At 58.8% G+C, this 20,458-nt stretch overlaps 1 protein-coding gene across 1 annotated transcript; it reads right to left on the bottom strand.

The window, feature by feature from the left end:
• Positions 1-1,584: 1,584 nt before the first annotated feature.
• On the bottom strand, positions 1,585-20,170 carry CSK (C-terminal Src kinase). Its single transcript, XM_055556015.1, has 13 exons — positions 20,001-20,170; positions 6,394-6,473; positions 5,962-6,075; positions 5,745-5,857; positions 5,210-5,429; positions 4,360-4,453; positions 4,084-4,149; positions 3,903-4,002; positions 3,719-3,809; positions 3,190-3,263; positions 2,906-3,101; positions 2,713-2,799; positions 1,585-2,462 (listed from the first exon to the last, which is right to left on the bottom strand). The coding sequence occupies exons 2-13, from the start codon at positions 6,406-6,408 to the stop codon at positions 2,280-2,282; spliced, it is 1,353 nt and encodes a 450-aa protein (XP_055411990.1). The 5' UTR covers positions 6,409-6,473; positions 20,001-20,170; the 3' UTR covers positions 1,585-2,279.
• Between the last annotated feature and the right edge of the window lie 288 nt (positions 20,171-20,458).

Raw genomic sequence — 20,458 nt, forward strand, 5'->3', positions numbered from 1 at the left:
ACCTGAATGACAGTCATCTACCAGCGTGCCACTTCGTGGTAGCCTCTCCTCAGCAACTCACCAGGATGGTCCCTCTCCTATTGCAGACCCACTGCCCCTCATGCTCTGGATTCCAGCTGCCAACCTCGCCCTGGGCAAGCTCCCACTTGGAATCACTACTGTGCCCTCCCCTCTCTACTGTCCACCTCCCTCTCAGTATATGGACACGATCCCGAGGTAAATGTCCTTCCCTTTGGCAGTCAGATTTGCTTAAGCCTCTACTGCCTTAAAAATCCTTTCTTCATTACAGCTGGATTCCTCCACAGACTGTCTACCTTCCTGCAGTCCTTGCACCTCCTCTAGCCACTGTGATCGTGATCCGGACTCCACCCCCACCAAACTTGAGTCTTGCTAAAGTCCCCAGTGACCTCCTTGCAGCTAACCCCGACAGCAGACTGTTTCCCTCTCCTGTGTCCTCTGAGAAGCAGGGAACCTGCTGGCTCCTCCCTCTTGGAATGCTGCTACCCACCCTCTCATTCATCCTTCCCATCTCAGCTTACATGCTGCCTCTTCCGGGAAGCCCTCCCTGACCTACACATAAGGTCTGATTCCCACGCTATTCGTTTCTTCCACAGCACTTCTCAGTTTGTCTATGTGATCGTCTTCCCAACTGTCAACTCCACAGGGTCCGTTTTGCTCACTGCTGAACCCTAGTCCCACCACACAGCAGGGATCCAAGTGTGTGCTGTTGAGTGAATGGTCTGGTTTTTTAAAAAATGCATCTGGCTGTGTGCAGAGAAAACGAACTGGGGGAGGCAAGGCAGCAGCAGAGCTGCGGGAGGTGATGGGGCCGAACCACAGTGGGCTGAGGAGCAGCCCCGAGGCGTCCTGTACAGTCAGAACGGCCTGGATTTCAGGTCCTGCAGGCTGGGAGAGGACAGGTCAGAGCCCCAAGGACAAGGGGACACTCCACCAGCTGCCTGTCTCGGTGAATGACGTGAACCCTCAGAGGCTTGCACTGACCACTGGCCCCGCGGAACCCAGGGCCAGTCTGCCTTCTCCATCTGTGCCCCGCAGGGCTGGGCGCACGTGGGGCGGGGCCAGCGATGCCCGGTCTCGGGGAGCTGTGAGAACGGCCAGCAGCTCAGAGCCTCCCCGTAGCGGTCACGTCTCATCGGCACGAGACGTTTATCCTGCCTCCTACCAAGGGGAGCCCATGTCCGGCATGTCAGGCCTGGCTTTCTCCCGCATCCATGCTCCAGCCCTCCCTGTGCTGTGGGCCTGAACAACACGGCAGGAGAGGCAGTTGGGATGCCGGCGGGCGGGACCCAAGCCCAGGACGGCCCCGGGGCCAGGCCTGCCCGGCAGCGGGATGTTGCGGGAGGTGGGTGGTGAGAACTCCTTCACGGCAGACACAGGACACTCGCTCGTGCAGCTGACACAAGGCGGTGGCTACATCTCCCCGCAGTGCTCCCCACCCTGCCCCCCTCACAGGGCAAGCACAGCCTCACTCACAAGAGACAGGGGGATGGACAAGATGGCACAGGGATGGGGGGCCGGGTGGGACAGGCAGGCTCGGCGGATGAAGCGCCGAGACCGGGCAGCGGGGTCCTCATGGAGCGGTTTATTACGATTCCATCTCACAAGGCAGGTGGGCGGGCGGCTGCGGCACACGGACTCCAAGCCCCTGACAGACGTCTGCCTCGGGCGCATGCGCATGCGAACACCGCAACATGGTCAAGCACAGACACGGGCGACCGAGGCGACACGGACACGGGACACGGTGCGGACAGGGCCGGGGCGATGGGGCCCTAGAGGGGGGCCGGTCCCCCCAACCCTCGTGGGCAGGACAGGAAAATAAGATTCGTACTTCTTGTAAAATGCCCATTTGCTGGGTACTTTCTTTCTCCTTATCTTGAAAAATAATAAAAAATAAACACACGGAAAAAAAAAATCTCAAAAAAAGAAAAGGAATAAAACTCTAAGAAGGCGAGAGATGGGAGGCCAGGGGGAGCCTGACCACGGTAGGGCGTCTATCCCCCGGCTCTTCAGCCTCCTCCCATCCGGGCCCGAGGGCAGGGCTCCCAAAGCCCCACAGGTGGGTCCATGAAAGAAGGTGCCAGGCCTAGGCGGGGTCTCCGGGTGCCAGAGGGGGCGCGGGCTGGGACAGGAAAGAGGCCCAGCGGCCTCCTGCTGGGCTCAGTTCGGGCTTGGGCCCAGCCAGCGGGGCCGCGAGGTCCGCAGTCGCTCCGGCTCAGTCCCCGCAGGCCCTCAGGCCCTCGGCCCGGGCGAGGCCGCAGTCACAGGTGCAGCTCGTGGGTCTTGATGCGCTCGAGCTGCTCGCGGAGCTGCAGGAAGGAGGGCCGCGTGGCGGCGTCCAGGTGCCAGCAGTTCTTCATGACCTCGTAGACTGCAGGTGGGCAGCCGTCGGGGGCATCCATCTTGTAGCCCTTCTCCACCCGCGGGACGACGTCCTTCAGGGGCTGCGCGGAGGTGGGGGTGGTGTGAGTCGGTGCGAGGCCTGACCCCGAGGGGACCCCTACTTAGCACTCCTCTCCACAACACCCCTAGTTCTGTCTCAGATCCAGGTCCCGGGGGTGGCCTGAGAGGACCCCAGGGCAGGTCTGCAGCTTCCAGGCCTCAGATAGGGGAGGCAGGGCCCAGTGAGGGCCCCCACCCTGCCACCCTCCCCTTTCTCCAAGCCCCAGTCTCAGCCCCAGCGCCCATACTCACAATTCTTGGATAAGGCACTCGCCCGAAAGAGTAGATTTCCCAGAGAAGGATCCCGAAACTCCACACATCAGACTTGGTGGAGAATTTCTGCCATGTGGATGGGAGAGGCGGTGTCAGATCCTGGGAACTGGGGGTGGGGGTGACCAGGAACCCCATCCACCACTGCTCAGGCCCAGAGGAGAAGCCTGCCCACCTTCTCTCTTAGGGCCTCGGGGGCTGTCCACTTGACCGGCAGCTTGCCCGTGTCCTGGGTGCTGGAGGCCTCCTTGGTGAGGCCGAAGTCGCTGACCTTGGCCACGTTGTCCTCAGACACTAGCACGTTGCGGGCAGCCAGATCCCGGTGCACAAAGTTGTTGCCCTCCAGGTATTCCATGGCCTCACAGACATCTCTGGGGGTGAGCCACCCACACGTCCCCTCAGGCAGGGGTCCCGTAGCAGGGCAGCTCCCCCCACCCCCAATCAGGTTGCTTCACTTACAGTGAGAACTTGAGAAGACAGTCTCCACCCAGCACCGACCGACCCCGAGACCGCAGGTAGTCCACTAGACTCCCCTGGGGCAGGACAGACAGACCGACAGGCCCCATAGGTTAGACTTGCCCTCCAGACCTCAGGGTACTTGGGGCTGGGTAAACGGTGACACTCACGGGAGGTGTGAGGAGAGCGAAGGGGCAGGGGAAAGGTCAGGGCATCACTTCTAAAAGATTATCAGATCCTACACGCTGGACACTGCACTCAGCAATTTTCATGCATTGTCTCTTAATTCTTATAAATCTCTGAGGAAAGCTTTGTTACTACCTCCCTTCACAGACGAGGACCTGAGGTTTGGCGAGGTGGCACAGCTTTTCCATAGTCACCTGGCATGGTCATGCCATTGGTCACCTCCAGTGAATAAATGATGAGCCAGGACAAAAGCCAAGCCCCAGTGACTTCAAAGCTCAGTTGGAGAGCAGGGACTGAGGGAGCATGGGCCCAAGGGTACGGCAGGGGGCTTGGGGCAGGCATACACCTTGGCCATGTATTCAGTAACGATGTACAGCCCGCTCTTCTCCTCTACGATCACGCCCAGAAGCTGTACCAGGTTGCTATGCCGGAGTTGCCTACAGCGGGACAGGGTGGTCAGAGCCTGCCAAGCCTCCCCATCACCTCCCGGCTCCAGGGCGACCTCCCCACCCACCCCTGCCCCAGCTCACGTCATGACGGAGGCTTCAGCCAGGAAGGCCTGTGCAGTGGCATCGTTCTTAATGCACTTCACAGCAACCTTGTTCCCTCGGTAGTCACCCAGCATCACGTCTGCGAAGACAGCTGGGGCTTGTTCCCTGGACTCCCCGCAGTCACCAGCCCCTCCCAGGGCTCCCACCCTCTCTGGCTCACCTCCAAACTCCCCCTTCCCTATGGTCTGCAGCAGCTTCAGGTCCTTCATGTTCAGCGCCCAGCCGCCTGGGTGGGAGGTGACAGGGGGGGCAGGAGGTGGTGGTCAGGGAGCGGGGGTTAAGTCAGAGCAGGGGTCGCAGCAGAGGAAGACTGGACTATGACATGTGGGTTCTCTGGAGGTCTCCAGAGCCTCTGGGATGGGGGTCGTGCCAGGAAGCCTGGGTGGGGGAGGAGGCGGGTGGGCAAGAGAGGGGTGGGGGTTGGCGTGGCACTCACTGCGGAAGAACTCATCCTGGGCGGCCACGGTGCCCTCCATGACCTTTGGCTTGATGAGGCGAGTACAGAGGCCATCTGCGTCTGAGGTGTAGTGCTGCAGGGCGCAGGGCAGCCCCTCAGGACCGGCCCGTGCACCACCGGTGCACCACTCTGATCTGACCACCAGAGGGCAGCAGAGGCTGGTCCCACCCAGTCGAGTTGCTTTGGGGAGGGAGGGCTCCCCATTTTCTAGCAGGGTTAGGGAGGCCCAGACACACAGCCTGTCTCCCATGCCACCCCACACCCCAGGTGCTGGACGGACACCAGCTGTTGCTATCACTTGGCCTCACCAACAGGCCTGACTCAGCCTCTAGCCAGGTGTGCAGAGGACCCCTGCCCCAAGTCAGGCCAGTGGCAGGGACAGTGCTGAGGGTGGGTGCAGGAGGCATCTGAAGGCTGCCTGGGGCAGAGTCGGCCTTGGGAACTGCCGGACACGGGGGCCACCAAGGTGGAGCTCGAGGAGACATGCTTATACACACATGGTTGGACAGACAGTTCTGAGTGGCTGGAGGGAAGCTAGCTCTGGGATCAGAAGACTTAGATCTAGTCCTGGCACCTCCAAATCACAGCAGTGTGACCAGCAGCAGGTCCCTTAACTGCTCTGAACCTTTGTTTCCTGGCCTACATGCTGGGGTGCCATCTCCATGTGGAGGCACTGTGGGGTCAGAGATAAACCCCGGCACATGACAGGGGCTCTATGGAGGCGCAGGGAAAGGCAGGCTCGCCGAGGCCGCAGGACCTGCCCAAGGTCACCCTGCCAGTGGTGGTGGGGCTACAGCCAGAACCCAGCTGGCCCTGGGGCCCCGCTCACCTCCACCAGCTGCATGAGGTTCTCAAAGTACACCTCTTCATCGATGCTGAGCTTGCTGGCGTGGTACATGATGCGGTAGTGCTCCACCTTGCCATCACAGCTCACGCACAGCGTGTAGTCCCCGGGGTAGTTGGTGCTCTCCCGCACCAGGAACAGGCCTGTCTCTGGTGGGCACAGGAGCCGCTCTGCCTGTTCCCGCGTGATCTTGCCATGGAACCAGCTGCAGGGAGGCCAAGCCTGGGGTCGTGGCAGCCCAAGGGCAGTGCTGGGTTCCACTTCCTGAAGGCCCTCCCTCTGGCTGGTGCCTCCCCGGGGTTTGTGGCTCAGACAAGCACTGAGGCCCTCATCCTCTGCTTCCCACTCTTCATCCCCTCTGAGGTCTGCACCCACGCCCTTCCTCTTGAGAGGCCCTCATGGACATCCCAGCTCTTACTCTTGCCTCCATGCTTTGACTGACTCTCTTCCTGGGGACTCAGGGCTCCCATCCTCCTCCCTCCCAGACTGGAGCTTCTGATCGCTCCTTGGAGGTACTCACGGCATGAGGCTGAGCTTGGTGCCTGCCTTCACACCCTCCCGCTTCTGGACATAGTTGGCTGGGATGATGCCCTCACGGCCCACCTTGTTCTTGGCTTTGTACCAATTGGGGTCCTAGGGAGAGGGGAGCCCAGACACTTTCTCAGGCTCACCCACCCCTGCAGGGGAGCAAAAACCCAGAGGTGGGTGGTGGGTGGGGGTGTGAGGTCCCTGGTTACCTTGGTGACAGCCACAATGGTGAGCACGTCTCCTTTGCAGAAGGGGAGGTCTTGCTCAGCAGTGCCGTGGAAGTTGTACTTGGCAATACACTCTGTACCGGATGGCCAGGCGGCCTGCAGGGCAGGCAGCAGGTGGGCGGGCGCAGCTGGGGCAACCCCCACCCACCTGCCTGCACGCCTGCAAGGCCACAGCCTCTTGCCTAGCCTCCACGAGCCTGGGTGAGGCGCCCCTCCTCCACAGAGCGCTGGGCGCCTGCCAGCTGAGTCTCACCCCCTGGGCTCCCATCTTGAGTGCCTGCATCTGAATTCTACTTTGCTGAGAGCCAGGGCTGGGGAGAAGGGGAGCGCATCGACCTGCATTCTCTCTTCCCTCTCGGCACCCCATGGTGGCATGGGGACCCCCGCCACACCAGACCCCCATCGCCACAGTACCTGAATTGCCGACATCTTCCTAGAAGATCTGGCGTCCCCGTGTCACAGGAAGGCCGACCTGTCACTTGGTACCATGAGAGCTGTGGGGAGAAGTGGGGGCTGAGGGGAAGCTGTGAGAAGAGACGGCGCCTCTGTCACTGAGATCCTGCTCCCTCCCCACAACAATGTGAACAGATGCCAGTGGCTTCTGGAGCTGGGGTCTGGGGCAAGGGCTGCCCTTTCCAGTCTTGGCAGGCTGCGGACACTGGGCAGGAGAGAAGGGCCGAGGACCCCCAACCCTGAGCCCACTGTGACCTTACAAGCCCACAGAATGACCAACAGAGGCCACAAATCACAGCGGGTGAGTAGCACCTGCCCTGCCAGCCCATGGCGGGATATCAGCTAAGCGGTCTGCGAGGGACCACTGAGGGTGGTCACTGAGGGCGGCTGAGGTCACTGAGGTCCTTGGGATTTCGGGAAAGTCACTCGTCCTCTGTGGGCCTCTCAGTTCTGTCACCTATAGAAACTCGCCCAGGCAGTATCTCTGAAATCAAATGTAAGCCAGCTCCATGGCCTGGCCACCCCACTTCCGGGCACACACCCGAGAGATGGCAGGGCAGGTGTTGCCCAGACAGGCCCGGGAGAGCGCACGGGAGCCTGGTCTGAACAAAGTGCACACTGGGCACTGCCCAGATGCTCGCCGGGAGTGAGAGATAAGCTGTGTGTACTCACAGAACAACGGACAGCAGCAACCGTGAACCAGCCCCCACCATGGACCAGCACTGACATGTGTCCAAGCATCGTGCTGACCAAGACGCCAGGCAGGAAGCACACACGCCGTGTGATCCCATCTGAATCAGGTTCAGAATCAGGGGATTCCCAGGGCAGGATGGAGACCTCGGAGGAGGCGGCTAGCTGACTGGAAGGTGGCGAGCTCAGCTCTGGCAACTCACCGAGCTGTGCCCTGAGACTGGTGTAGTTTCTGGTGTACATGCTGACTTCAATACAGTGGACTCCCCCAAGAAAGCGACCCCAGCCAACCTGATGCCCCCAGAGCAGCAAGTCAGCCCCGTCCTGCACACACACTCTCTGCGGCCCCAGCTCAGCACTCCCTCTGCAACCATCATCTTCCCACACACAGCCCAGAGCTGCCGTGCACCTGTCTCAGGAAGCAGAGGGATGGGACTACTGTTCCTTGCTGACAGATGAGCAATCTGAGGGTTAGGCAGGGCCAGTGGCTCTCCCATGCCTATGGTGTGTCAGAAGAGAAACGCCTCCATGTGCCTTGTTCCCAGGCTGATTCATGTGACGGACAAGGTCTGGGGCCTGGCTGACATTCATGAGCAGTGGAAGAAGACATTTAAATGCAAGTGCCTAGGGGTGTGAAGGGAGTGAGGACTGCAGAGCTCAGGTGGGCTTCCTGGAGGAGGGAGCGCTGGAGCTGAGCCTGGAAGGTTGCAGGGCTTGGAAAGGCAGGGGCACCCCAGCTGGAAGCCCATCATGAGGGAGGGTGGGAAACAGATCCTATGGTCTGAGCACCCCGTTGTCCGCTGCAGGGGATGGTGAGTACTGGGCCTGCAGGGTACAGACCCTGCAGGGATGTGGGGCTTCAAATTCCAGGTGAGGAGACAAGCTTGGCTTCTGAGGGCCATGGGACCTGGGGCCTGAGCAGGGGGGCGTGTGGTCTGGGCGACCAGAAGGAGCCGGGGGAACCACCACCACCGCTTCCAGGCCCCACTCCTGGGGCAAGGGTCAGGCAGACCAGGCTCTGACGAGTACACAACAGGCGAGAAACTCAACCCTTCTGATCCTCGGATCTCGCACTCCGAAGGCAGGATGGGACACCCCCAGGCAGGCTGTGGAGGGAGTGGAATGAGCCCCCAGACTTGGAAGTGTCTGGCATCAACCCCCTGCGCCTGGGGATGAAGGGCTTCCCTTCCGCCCGGAACACACAGTGCTTCCTGTCCCAAGGCCAGCGCAGCAGCCTCGCCGTCTGGGCAGGGAGACCGGATCCCCCTAGACACACACACTGACACGACGGGGCCACCATGAGCACAGGAAGCAACTTCGGGCTCCCGAGAACCACCTGTGGGAGCCACGAACTCCTCTTGCCCCCATTTCATAGAAATGGAAACCGAGGCTCAGGAGCTTGCAACAACTTGCCCTAAGGCACACCACTAGTTAGGGGTGATGGTCTGGAACTTGAATCGGGGTCGCTCTGTGGTTGGCTGGGTCCTCAACCTGCAAGCCCTTCTGCACAGGGGCTCTGCCAGCCCTCCGCATCCCCATGTCTCCCCCGCCCTCCATAGAGGGCGCGGAGGCTGAGGCACCGTTAGTCACCCTCTCGGCTGTCAGTTTGCAAACACTCTCTCCCCGGCCTGCAGCTGCCGCTGCCGCCTCCCCACTGACTTGAGGATAATAATAAAAATAATAATAGGCCATGTTGGCTGAGCACTTACTCTGTGCCAGGCTGTCCTTGACACATTATGGCTCATCAAATCCTCTTAACAACTGAGAGAAAGGCTATTATTATTCCCATTTTACAGGTGAGGATGCCAAGCTAGGCCAAGAGGCAAGTGGCCTTACCTGAGGCTACACTCCAGTGAGCATCCTGCCTCACACAGGTGTCAGAGGCCTGAGCCAGCAGGCCGTCCCACCCCCATGCCTGGTGCCCTCTGCCTAACGTGCCCACACATGTCTACGGGGTTGCCGGCAGGCTGGGACCACCCTGGCCTAGAGAAGAGAGTGCAAGGGAACAGGGAGAAGCGAGCAGTGCTCAGGGGGACGGGCGAGCCCAGAGAGGTCAGGGGGGCTTCCTCGAGGGTCTGGCTTTGGAGAGGACAATCAGGAAAGGAGAGGTGTGAGCTAGCCTTCCCCTTGCTCTACTGGCTATGGCTTCAGGACTCAGTTTTCCCACCTGTACAATGGATTGGTGACAACCTTGCAGCTTCCAGGGCTGCTCTGAAGCCTGCTTTCTTCACACAGATATCCTGCTGGAGGGAGCTGCAGATACTCTCTGATGGCTCCTCCCTGGCAAAGTCATGGGGCCAGGACAACCCTGTCCTTAGGGCCCTGAGGGTCCAGATGGGCTATCCCCCTCCAGGTCAGAGGCCAAGAGTCAGCGGCTGGGAGGGGCCACTAAAAACCATGGCCTCTGATCCAGCCTTGGTCAGGCACAGAGGGGCCCTGCCGGGGTTATCTGAACCTCGTTTCAGGCAGCTTTGCGGAAGAAGTGCAGGAACAGTGTCCTGGGAGGCATGGGCTCGCAGTCCAGTTCCTGCTCTGTCGCCAACTTGCTCTGTGACCTTGGGGAAGTCCCTTGAGCTTTCTGGGACTCACTGGCTCTCCAGCACGTGAGCCAGATCCCTTTATCACCTGCAGCTCCTAGGACTCGGCCTCCCTGCCTTGGCATTCCCTCTCCACCCCTCCCCATTCTCTACCCAAGGAACTTCCACTCAACCTTTGGGGTTACACAGGTGCCTAAAAACATGTAGCAGGACAGTCCCTGCAGCACTGATGGGTGTAGCAAGAGGCTGGGAGACAGATTTTATGTCCATTAATGAGGAACCAAGTAAATAAATGACCAGATATCCCCAAAAGGGAAAAAGGCCAGCTGAGACAGGGCCAAGACAGATCTCAAGGTGTTGAAACAGAAGCCTCCCCGTGAGAGAGTAAGTAGAAATGGCAAATAACCAGCTCAGATCATGAAGGACATGTTGCTAGGGGTGCAGGACAGCGACATGGCATCTGGGGACCACGCTCCAGACTAACCAGAGAGAGGAAACAGCACTTCCAGCACAGCGAGATGTGGCCCATGCCTCGTTCACCAAGGGATCAAACGAAGCGGCACCAATGAGGAGAGGAGCATACAGAGTGCCTCCCGCCCTGAGCAGGGCATGGCATCCTCTGTGCCACGGCCGCAGAGCCGCTTAACCTGACTCCAATTAGGGAGCCCAGATATCCGGCCTGCCTTGAGTCAAGGTCATTAAAGACAAAACAAACAAGCACAGGCTGGGCAATGTTCTGGATTAAGCAGGACACCAAAGAAACAGGACACAACAAAATGGTAATTATGGGAGGTGAGGGGTGTGTTAGGGGGTAACCTTACTGTGGTAATCGTATCACAACATACATCTGTATCAAATCTTCACATTGCACACTACTCAAATTCACATAACACTAAATAGAAATTATATCTCAATAAAGCTGAAAAAGAAAGAAAAGACACACGACAGCAAGACTCAATGAGTGATTCTGAATCAGATTCTGGATCAGAGGGAAAAAATAGCTATAAAGGTCACTTGGGGACAACCTCGAAAAATGAAAACGTTAGATAATATGATGGAATTAACGTTAATTTTCTTAACTGTGATCATGGTACTGTGATTATATAATAGATCTGTGCTAAAATACTTAGAAGAGGAAGGTATGATGCCTGCAAACTCACACTCAAATTGGCAAAAAAACAAAGTATATACATATGTCTAGTACACAAAAGAAGAGGTAACGCAAATGTGGCGAAGTGTTAAAATCCGGTGCATCTGGGTGAAGTATATATGGGTATTTGTGTGTGTGTGTTAAGTCGCTTCAGTTGTGTCCGATTCTCTGCGACCCCATGGACTGCAGCCTGCCAGGCTCCTTTGTCCATGGGATTCTTCCGGCAAAAAAACTGGAGTGTGTTGCCACACCCTCCGGAGGATCTTCCCTACCCAAGGACTGAACCCGCGTCTCCTGCACTGCAGGCAGATTCTTTTTCCATCTGAGCCACCAGGGAAGCCCACATATGGGTATTTATTATGCTATTATTTCAGCTTTTTGGTAGGTCTGAAAAACTCAAAGACTGGAGGAAAAAAAAAAAAGCAAGATGCAGGACATCATCCATGGTATATTACAATCCTTGTTTTTCCAAAGGACATACCATTCATCCCTGACCTCAGAAATGCACAGATTATCGCTAAAAGACAAAAGAAGCTGATAACAGAGGTTATCTATCTCTGGGAGGGGGAAGGAGGAGTGAGGATCAAGTTCAGGGCAACTTCCTTTTCATTGTATATCTGCTGTCTGTTCTTTAATTTGTTTTCTTAACAACATGTATCTATTGAGTGAGTTAAAGTCACTTGTCTGTCCTATCTGACTCTTTGGGACCCCATGGACTATACAGCCCACGGAATTCTCCAGGCCAGAACACTGGAGTGGGTAGCCTTTCCCTTCTCCAAGGGATATTCTCAACCCAGGGATCGAACCAAGGTCTCCCGCATTGCAGGTGAATTCTTTCAGCTGAGCCACAAGGGAAGCCCATGTATCTATTCAGTTCAGTTCAGTCGCTCAGTCGTGTCCGACTCTGCGACCCCATGAGTCATAGCACGCCAGGCCTCCCTGTCCATCACCAACTCCTGGAGTTCACTCAAACTCATGTCCAACGAGTCGGTGATGCCATCCAGCCATCTCATCCTATGTCGTCCCTTTCTCTTCCTGCCCCCAATCCCTCCCAGCATCAGAGTCTTTTCCAATGAGTCAACTCTTCGCATGAGGTGGCCAAAGTATTGGAGTTTCAGCTTCAGCATCAGTCCTTCCAATGAACACCCAGGACTGATCTCCTTTAGAATGGACTGGTTGGATCTCCTTGCAGTCCAAGGGACTCTCAAGAGTCTTCTCCAACACCACAGTTCAAAAGCATCAATTCTTCGGTGCTCAGCCTTCTTCACAGTCCAACTCTCACATCCATACATGTATCTATTACCTCCCCTCTAAAAATTACGACTGAGTTTCCCAGGTGGCTCAGTGGTACAGAATCCACCTGCCAGTGCAGGAAACACAAGAGATATGGTCCAACCCCTGGATCGGGAAGACCCCCTGGTGGAGGAATTGGCAACCCACTCCAGTATTCTTGCCTGGAGAATCTAAATCCCATGAACAAAGGAGCCTGGCAGACTACAGTCCATGGGGTCGAAAGAGAGTCAGACATGACTTAGTGAATTAAAAAACAAGAAAAAAAGCAAAAATTGCGATTAGTAAGAAAATAAACAACTTTTGGAAACTGACTCATGCCAGGAGTCTTCCATGGTCACCTGGCTGTGGTGGCTGGCTGCTCTAGGCCTCCAGAGCCTCTCACGTCTCATGGTCCAGTGAGAACCTCCCCGACCCTGGCCTGGGAGCCCTGCAGGAGTAAAGCCAGGCTGACTCACGTCCTAGCAGGGGCCAGGCCCAGAGCGGCTGGGCCGTGATTGAGTACTGAATGAATGAATGAACCAACAAACAACAGGGGGAAGCTAGGCTGGCTGCACCACACTGGTCCCATAACCGACAAGACTATCTTTAACCCCAAAAGGACAGCAGCTGCCACCCCACCCCCACAGAGCTGGGGGACAGGGGGCTTTCACTCCTACTTCCTGCCCCAAACCCTGCTCCCAGCAGTCCTTGTGCTGGGGTCCCGGGAACAGGCTGGGCATTGTGCCCAAGCGCTGAGGTCAGTGGCCGCAGCCTCAGGCAGGCTTTCTTGGGAGCCCAGGCTGCCAGGGAGGGGCGAAGCCCAGAAGCTGCCCTCTTCCTGCTTTGGGGCAGCTGTAGACCCCAGAGCCAAGCACGTGCTGAGGGCCAGAGTAGGTCAAGGGGCTCCTGCCCTGCCCCCCTCACCAAAACTCCACTGCCTAGTGGGGCGTGGGAGCCTTCAGTAACTGTTTACACCCAGCTAAAAATACCCACTGAAAAGGGAAGTGCACAGGAGACCTGGGGGGGACTCGGGGGCCACGGTCCCCAGAGACTCTGGTCCAGCCATAGGACCCGGCTGGAGCCGCTGCAGGGTGGGGGCAGCCCAGTGGAGGCAACAAGCCAGTCCACCTTGCCCTCTCATTCTTTGAGCCATTGTTTCAAGAGCCTCCCTGTGTGCCCAGCCCCATGTGTGGTGGGTCAGTATGGACAGGAGGGGGAAGGGCCCAGGAGGGTCCTGCCCTTGTGACGCCAAGAATGCTACTCGGCTTCTCTCCCTGGTGCCCAGCCCTGCTGCTGATCTCCGAGCTGCCAGGTGGTCAGTCAATGACGGCCAGGTGTGCAAGCGATGCCTCAGCAGCGAGAGAGACAGGGGGCGGGGCCATTGGGGAAGCGGAGTGTGGGGGGGTGGTGTTAGCGGGGGACTGGGAGGATCTCAGGTGATCTCAGGTAGAAGCGACTGCTAGATCAGGCCAGGATTCCGATTTCAAACCGTGGTACGCAGAGGGTTAGCTGAGAATGAAGAAGTGCGGGGTGGGGTCTACAGGGGCTCTGAACCCAGGCAGTTTGGAAGCCGCTGACAGGTACCGGGCAGACACAAGCAGCAGTGTTCTGACTGGGCACGACCCCCCACCCCCCACCCCCACCCCAGCAAAGGACAGCACCTGAGGAGGGCGGGGCACGCCAGCAGCTGAGCTGGTTTGGCAGCTGCACAATCAGCCCCGCCTCTGGTTTTGCAAGGGGCACCCAGGCTGACGGCATTGTGATGCCCCTGGCCACACACCAGGGCGGGGGTAGGGGCTGGTTCCCACTAAGCTGGATGGGTGGTCCCAGAGCCCTCAGCATACCCACTACACAAAATGTCTCAGGGCCGGGCAGCAGCAGAACTGGGCACAAGACCCCTGGAGAGGCCTGAACCTCCCTGGGGGTCAGGAGAGGACTGGAAGGAGGGTCCCACTCACTTTGCCTCTGGTGTGTGCGGTCCACCCCCCACCCCAGGGCTCCCTCAGCCTTCAGCACCCCCGTCCTAAAGGGAGGGGTGAGACGAATGGCTAAAAAATGTTAAAAACCAAACTACAGCAACTCACAGGCTTTTTTCCTGTCCCCCAGTGGCTCAGTGGGACCGGAAATCCCGTCTAGCGGTTTGGGAGAGGCGGGGGCTGGAGGAGAGGAGCCTAATGGGGTGCCTCCTCCCCCAGGCACTGCTGCGGCTGGAGGCTGTCACTCCTGGCCCAGAAAGGTTTCTAATTACCGCTCAGGAGCCTAATTACCTACATGCGCTGGGCAGGGGGGACTCCAGGGCTCCCCAGGGCCCTAACCCAGACCTCAGTTCCACCACACCCCTCGGCACAGCCTGTGGTCTTTGCATCTTCATTTGACTACATTTACATATGGCCTCTCAGCACTGGTCTCCAACGAACCCTTGAAAACCAGACTATCCTTGTCCCTCACCCCAAAGTCCCCTAGTCCTATCTTACAGGTGGGGAGACTGTGGCCCAGTGGCCGGTGAGTGGCCTAGAACTTTGACCCCCAGATTCCCGTCTCTGGTCTCCCTGTCTCAGAGAACATACAGCCATGCTGCCCAGGGGAAGGAGAAGAAGGGCTACCAACACCCTCCCCCACGGGATGGACTGTAAAAGTGAAAGCACAGAGCGAGAGCCTACTGACCCAAGCCTACCCTCGTTACTTCACCCTCAGAAAACCCCTTATCTGCTTGACAGAGGAGGCGCCCAGCTAAGGACGATCACCCAGCTTCCAAGGAGGAGAGTGAGGGTTTGAGTTCAGGCCTGTCTGAACTTGGTCAGCAAACCCTCCACCCTCTCCTTGGGCAGGACCGATGACGTCCTGGACAGACAGGTGCGGGAGGGCAGCTGAGGGGGGACCGGCCGGCCCTCCTGTTCTGGGAAGCACGGGTTACATCTGTGCCATACCCTGCCTTGCAGAGATAGGCCAAGAGTTTGTCCAGGGCCACACAGTAGCTCGAGAAGTCAGCAGCCCTAGAGAGTAAGGGCTCCGGCCAAGGACCTCTGCCCCCACCCACCTCTTTCTCAAATGCTTCTTGATTTTCATGGCCCTGCCCCTCCAGGAAGTCCTCCTGGCTGCTCCAGCCTACGCAGATCCCCAGCTTCTGAGCTCCCCCCAGCCCTGCCAGGAAGTTGGAACCACAGGCCTCCCCCAGCTGACTCCTCTCTGAGCCTGGGCTCCTCTACTGGTTGGCAGGGGGCTCTGAGGGTTCCCTCTCCCCTCCACTCCCCTGTGGCATGGCCAGCACGGGCCAGGCCCACAGATGTCCGGGCCTGGGTGAGGAGGAGATGTTGGGCTGAGAAGCAGCAGCCAGGGGGTGCAGGTGTCAGGTGACACCCAGGTCTTCACCCACCGGCAGGGTTTCCAATCATGTGGAGAGCAGACCGGCGGGGGTGTGGGGTGCGCCAGGCAGCCTCTCTTTTGTGTCTGGAGGCCCAGGGCACGGAAGGGGAGGGGGAGGCGGAGGGAAGCTGCGGTTGGAGGCCCAGCCCCACCGAGGCGTTCAGAGCTGGTGTGTGATGAGAAGCCACGTTCATCACAGGACCTCAAAACCAGGAAGAGAAACTGAGCAGGCAGAAGGGTGAGCTGGGCTGCACAGGGGGGCCCCCAGCTTCCCGGGGCCTGCCAAGGGGAGCTCCTGGACAGTCACTGGACAAACCACTTGGCCCTCCTGGGCCTCAGTTTGCCCATGGGAAAAATGGGATTTCTCTCCCTGGTTCTGCCACTATGGCCCTGACTGGTATGGGCTGCAGTATGCCTGAAGCCAGGGACCCTCCCCCAATTAGTGGAGTACTCCTGGTCCCGCAGCGGGCTCTGGCCTCTCCTGGGAAGAAGGGCTTGGCCCTCTGCAGCCAGCCTTGCCCTGCTTGCTTCTCCCCTAAGCCACGCAGGGAGCACACTAGCTCTTCCTCACCAGCTCTTTATTTTTAGGTCTGAATTTGACTTTAATCATTACTTAGCGGATTCTATTTCCAGCCCTTGGATGAAGGGACCCAGAGGAGAGGAGGAGGGGAGGCGGTGCTCCCTGCCTGGGATGGAGGGGTGGCCTGCTCCTCCACCCATCCTGTCCCCAACCAAGAAACGGGGGCACTGAGAAACACCCAAAGTGCTCACCCCAGCCAGGCCAGCATCGTGGAGAGGACCGCACCCTGTGACCTCATCCCAGCCCGGGCTGTGGGACAGGAGGGCAGCTGTAATGCCCACTTCCCCTGCGCCAAGACCAGGCAGGAGGCAGACACTCCAAAGGCAAAAGTCTGGTGGCCGGAGCCTGAGGTCAGGCACCGGGGAGCCCTCTGCATTGAAGGAGCTACCTTGGGAAGGACTCTCTGCCTAGGTTGTTCCTGAGCCATGCTGGTCATCTGGGCTATGGTCTCATAGGCCCCGGGGGTGCCGATCTGAGACTGGTTTCCTCCTAGTGTCCCTGGGGTGGCGCTAGGAAGGCACACCCCCACCCCCGTTCTACAGAAGCAGAACAAGAGAAAGCAAGTGATGTCACAGCAGAACACACTCAGGTTAGACCTGAGCAGCACCTGCCAGAGAGAGGGCTGCCAACACCCGAGATTTCCCAGTGATCTGTGGACCATCTATGTTCCCTTCAGCTCCCAGCTGGGAGGCTCTGGAGTCTGTGGCCCCTGGCCCCGGCTTTCTTCCCTCCTTCAGCTGCTTGGTGGGAGGATGCAGCCGGCATGGCTGTCCCTGGCTTGAGGCTCAGGATGCCTGGAGTTCCTTGCCCAGTACTCAAGTTTTCCTAGGGAGTAGGTCCCTGTCTCTACAGGGGAACCGTGGGGCTGGCCTAGGAAGTAGCTGAAGCTGAGGGACAGGAGGCAGCCAGGCTTTCAGAGAAGAGGCCTCATTCATTCAGCTCTGATGCTGGAAGAACAGAAGAAGGGGTAGGGCCAGGCCCCAGAAACCAACCCATAGCCCATCTTCCACATGGTGATGGGGCGGGTGGAAGGCAGAGAGGGGCGACAGGACACCAGCCAGAGCAGTCTCTGAACACAGGGTTTCAGAAGGGCTCCCTGGGCAGAGACCACCCTCGGTTAGGTGAGCCATCAGCCAACTCTGGCCCTGACGTCTTCTGCACATGCCGAGGCAGCCGGCTGTGGGCACTCTCTCAACAACGCCTACCTTCTTACAGAGCATCTAGTGGATGCCAGGGGCTGTGCCAGGCACCTTCCAGTCCCTGGGTTAGTTAGTTCAGTGTCCGCACACTCCCCTCTGAAGTAGGGATTGCTGTTGTGTATATAAAGGAGATCTGGCTCCAAGGATGACCTGCCCAAGATCCCTCTACCCCGGCCTCAATGGCACAGCTGGGCCTGGAGTCACTTGTGGGCTGGGTGCCAAGTTGCCTACTCTCTCCGATACCCTCGGCGGCTATGGGGGCCTGTAGTAACAACAGTTACAGCAGCGACAGACGGCAACAACAGAGCACAAACCTGGGAACAGGGCTGCAGTATCGCCGCTATGGCAGAGCTGTCCGGAATATTCTATAGCTTTTTAGAGGCAGAGTTACAGACTGTGTAGCAACATGAGAAAATGCCCAGATACAGTATTAAATGAAAAAAGGTGTGAAGGTACATACACCCAAATGACAACAGCGACGAAGGAAAAAAAGATCAGCGAAAGATGGGCTGGGAACTCCAAGATACTAACAGCCACAGCACTGGGGAAGAAACAGTGGGTGAGTTTTTCGTTTTCTAAATGGTCTGTAGTGCTGTTTTGTTACTTTCTAAATTAAGCACCCTAACACTACATACCTACACACTTAGTTTTCTCGTAAGCAACTCAGGCTTTGCGTTCTGGGGATCTGCCTGTCCCCTAGCTCTGGTCCTGGTGTCTGGGATATCAAGGGATGGCCTTTCTGATTTGGGACAGCCCCTGAGACACACGAGGGTCCTTCCCTACCTTCTCTTTCGCAGATCAAGCACCTTTGGGTTATTTCTTTGAAGCCAAGGTCCAAAGATGGAGGCAAGAAGTGGACCTCAGCCGTCTTGGACGATCAGGGGGCAGCCACGTCACACTGTGGGCCCTGGGCCTGTCTCTGCCCGAACTCTGGTCTGTTCTGGGATGGTTCAACCCCTAGGAGCCTCGTACCCTCTGCAGTGATGCTGGAGACCCTCTCTTGGTCCTTCTCAGTCCCAGGTCCAACGCAGACAGAAGAGCAGGGAAGAAGACACCAAGCTCGCCAGAGAAAAAGTGAATCCCTGCACACACGCTTCCTGAAGCCAGACCCTTTCTACGAGGGCCTCGGGACCCTGGGCCGCACCTGACAGCTCACAGGCATCCAACCAGGTCAGGTTTCAGCCCTAGGCCTTCGGGTTGGAAAGGAAGTTAGGGCTGGGTGAGGGGAGCCTCACAGACCCACCACATTTGTGAACCCTCCACTGTGCCTGTCAGGGCAACCGGAAACAAGAGCAATCAAGGGCAGAGACCTGAGCAGGATAAACCTGCCGGTGGCCCCCGGGGCCCCAAACACGGCCCTGTATCCTCCAGGGGACCCCCACACCTCTAGGAGGAAGAGGATCCTGCCACACTCCCGATCTCCCTCCTTCCACCTTCGCCCTGTTCCTGCTGGGGCCCCTACCAAGAAAGATACTGGGACCATTAGGGTGTGGGGAGCTTGGAAGAGACCATCTGGGTGTCCCCACTCTGACAATGCTCTGATGCCAAGGCGGTAGTGTGGTCCCTACAGGGTTTTTGTCTTTCCCTCCAGATCCTAGTCACTAGCTGAGCCAAAGGTGTACAGGAGGGCTGAGTCAGGAGAGCCCACTGGACTGCTTGAGCTCAGAAGCAGGGGTACACTCCACGGGTGCCCCCACGCACTCGCCACATCCCATGAGTGGGACCCAGCCTCAGACACCAAGGGGAAACCCCACAGGCAGGGCTGATGCTGCCTGAGCCCAGACAAGGCAGTGCTGAGGCCGGAAGCCCTCTCCCTTCTCTCCAGCCCTCTGTAAGGGAGCACGTGCTCACCCCACAAGGTCCCATGGCCAGGCTGGGGGGCTTATGTCCCTCGTGGATAAAGGTACCTGTATCGTTTCCCTCTGCTCATAGCAGTCCAGCCCTGCAGAGTGGGGGGAATGAGAGGACCGACAACCTAACTCTGCCAGAGGCCCGGGACAGCAACTTCCCCCTTTAAGCCTCAGTTCCCTGGTCTACAGAAAGGGAGGGGAGAGGAACCCCTAGTTAAGCTTCAAGAATCTGATGGCTGGGCACGCCCCTTCCTGACACCTGGCCTGGGCCCTGAGGAGCCTGGGAGAATGGGCTGACAAGGCTGCCAGCAGGTGGGGGCATGGTCCTAATAATGCCCAGTGTCACCTCCACCCAAGACACAGGCCCTGCCCAGTTTCCCCACCCTAGGGTCAGAGGTCCCTTGGCTTAGGCCTAGTCTTCTGGGAGGCTCAGGGTGACAGGCTCAACCTCTGGCAGAGGCTCAAGGAAAGTGGCTGGGCCCTGGGCTTCCTGGAGACAGCAGGGCCTCCGCGGGGGGAATGAGGGAGGGGTCAGAACCAGGCAGGCCGAGGAACCTGCAGGGAGGCCCGGGGCAGGGAATGGCAAACCGCCCATTCTCCGAGGGCCCTGGTCCATGCTGACCCCCTCCCTCCAGGCTTCAGCCAGCACCCACAAAGCGGGTGGGGGGAAGACAGACTAGGGGTGGCCTGAGACAAGTCTGTGGGGCTGGAAAGGCAGTACCTCCCTCGTGCGCTCCCCTCCCAGTCCGGCTGACAGGGACTCCCGGGAGATTTCGAACCCGGGAAGGAGGGGGGTGGTAAGGGAGGTGGGGGATGGGTGTGGACGCCACGGCAGCTGCAAGAGAAGCGGGACGAGCGACCTCCGCCCGCCTCCCTCCGGGAAGCACCCGGACGCCCACCTCCTCTCCCGGCCCGCCAGGCACTCACCTCTCTCGGGGCACTGCGGTCCGGGCCACCTCGCTGCGGGCAGCATCAGCGGCCTGCCGGACGGTCCATGCGGCCAGGGGGGAGGGGAGGGGCGCAGGGGTCCCCGGGTGGTGAGGTACAAAGAGGTCTGGGTGCGAGAGGAGGGGGAGGAGGGACGGCCAGACACAGGCAGGGGGATGGCCGCGCGGCCCGGGTCGGGGAGGGAAGAAAGGCGGGGGAGAGGGGGCGGGAGGGAGTCGGGGGGGGGAGGAAACAATGTAGCCGGCGCAGCCCCGGCAGAGTTCCGCTTCCGAACGCCGCCACCGAGGCTCGATGCGGGGACGTCGCGCCGGCTGCCCGGGGCGGCCCCGGACGCTGGTTCGGGGCGCCGCAGAAGGTCCCCGCGTTCCACGCCCCGGAGACTCCGGCGGCCACAGGCTGGCTGGGGCGGGAGGGACCGCTGGCCGGGGGGTTGGCCC

Source organism: Bubalus kerabau, chromosome 19 (genome assembly GCF_029407905.1).
Source record: "Bubalus kerabau isolate K-KA32 ecotype Philippines breed swamp buffalo chromosome 19, PCC_UOA_SB_1v2, whole genome shotgun sequence".
Taxonomy (NCBI): Eukaryota; Metazoa; Chordata; class Mammalia; order Artiodactyla; family Bovidae; genus Bubalus; species Bubalus kerabau.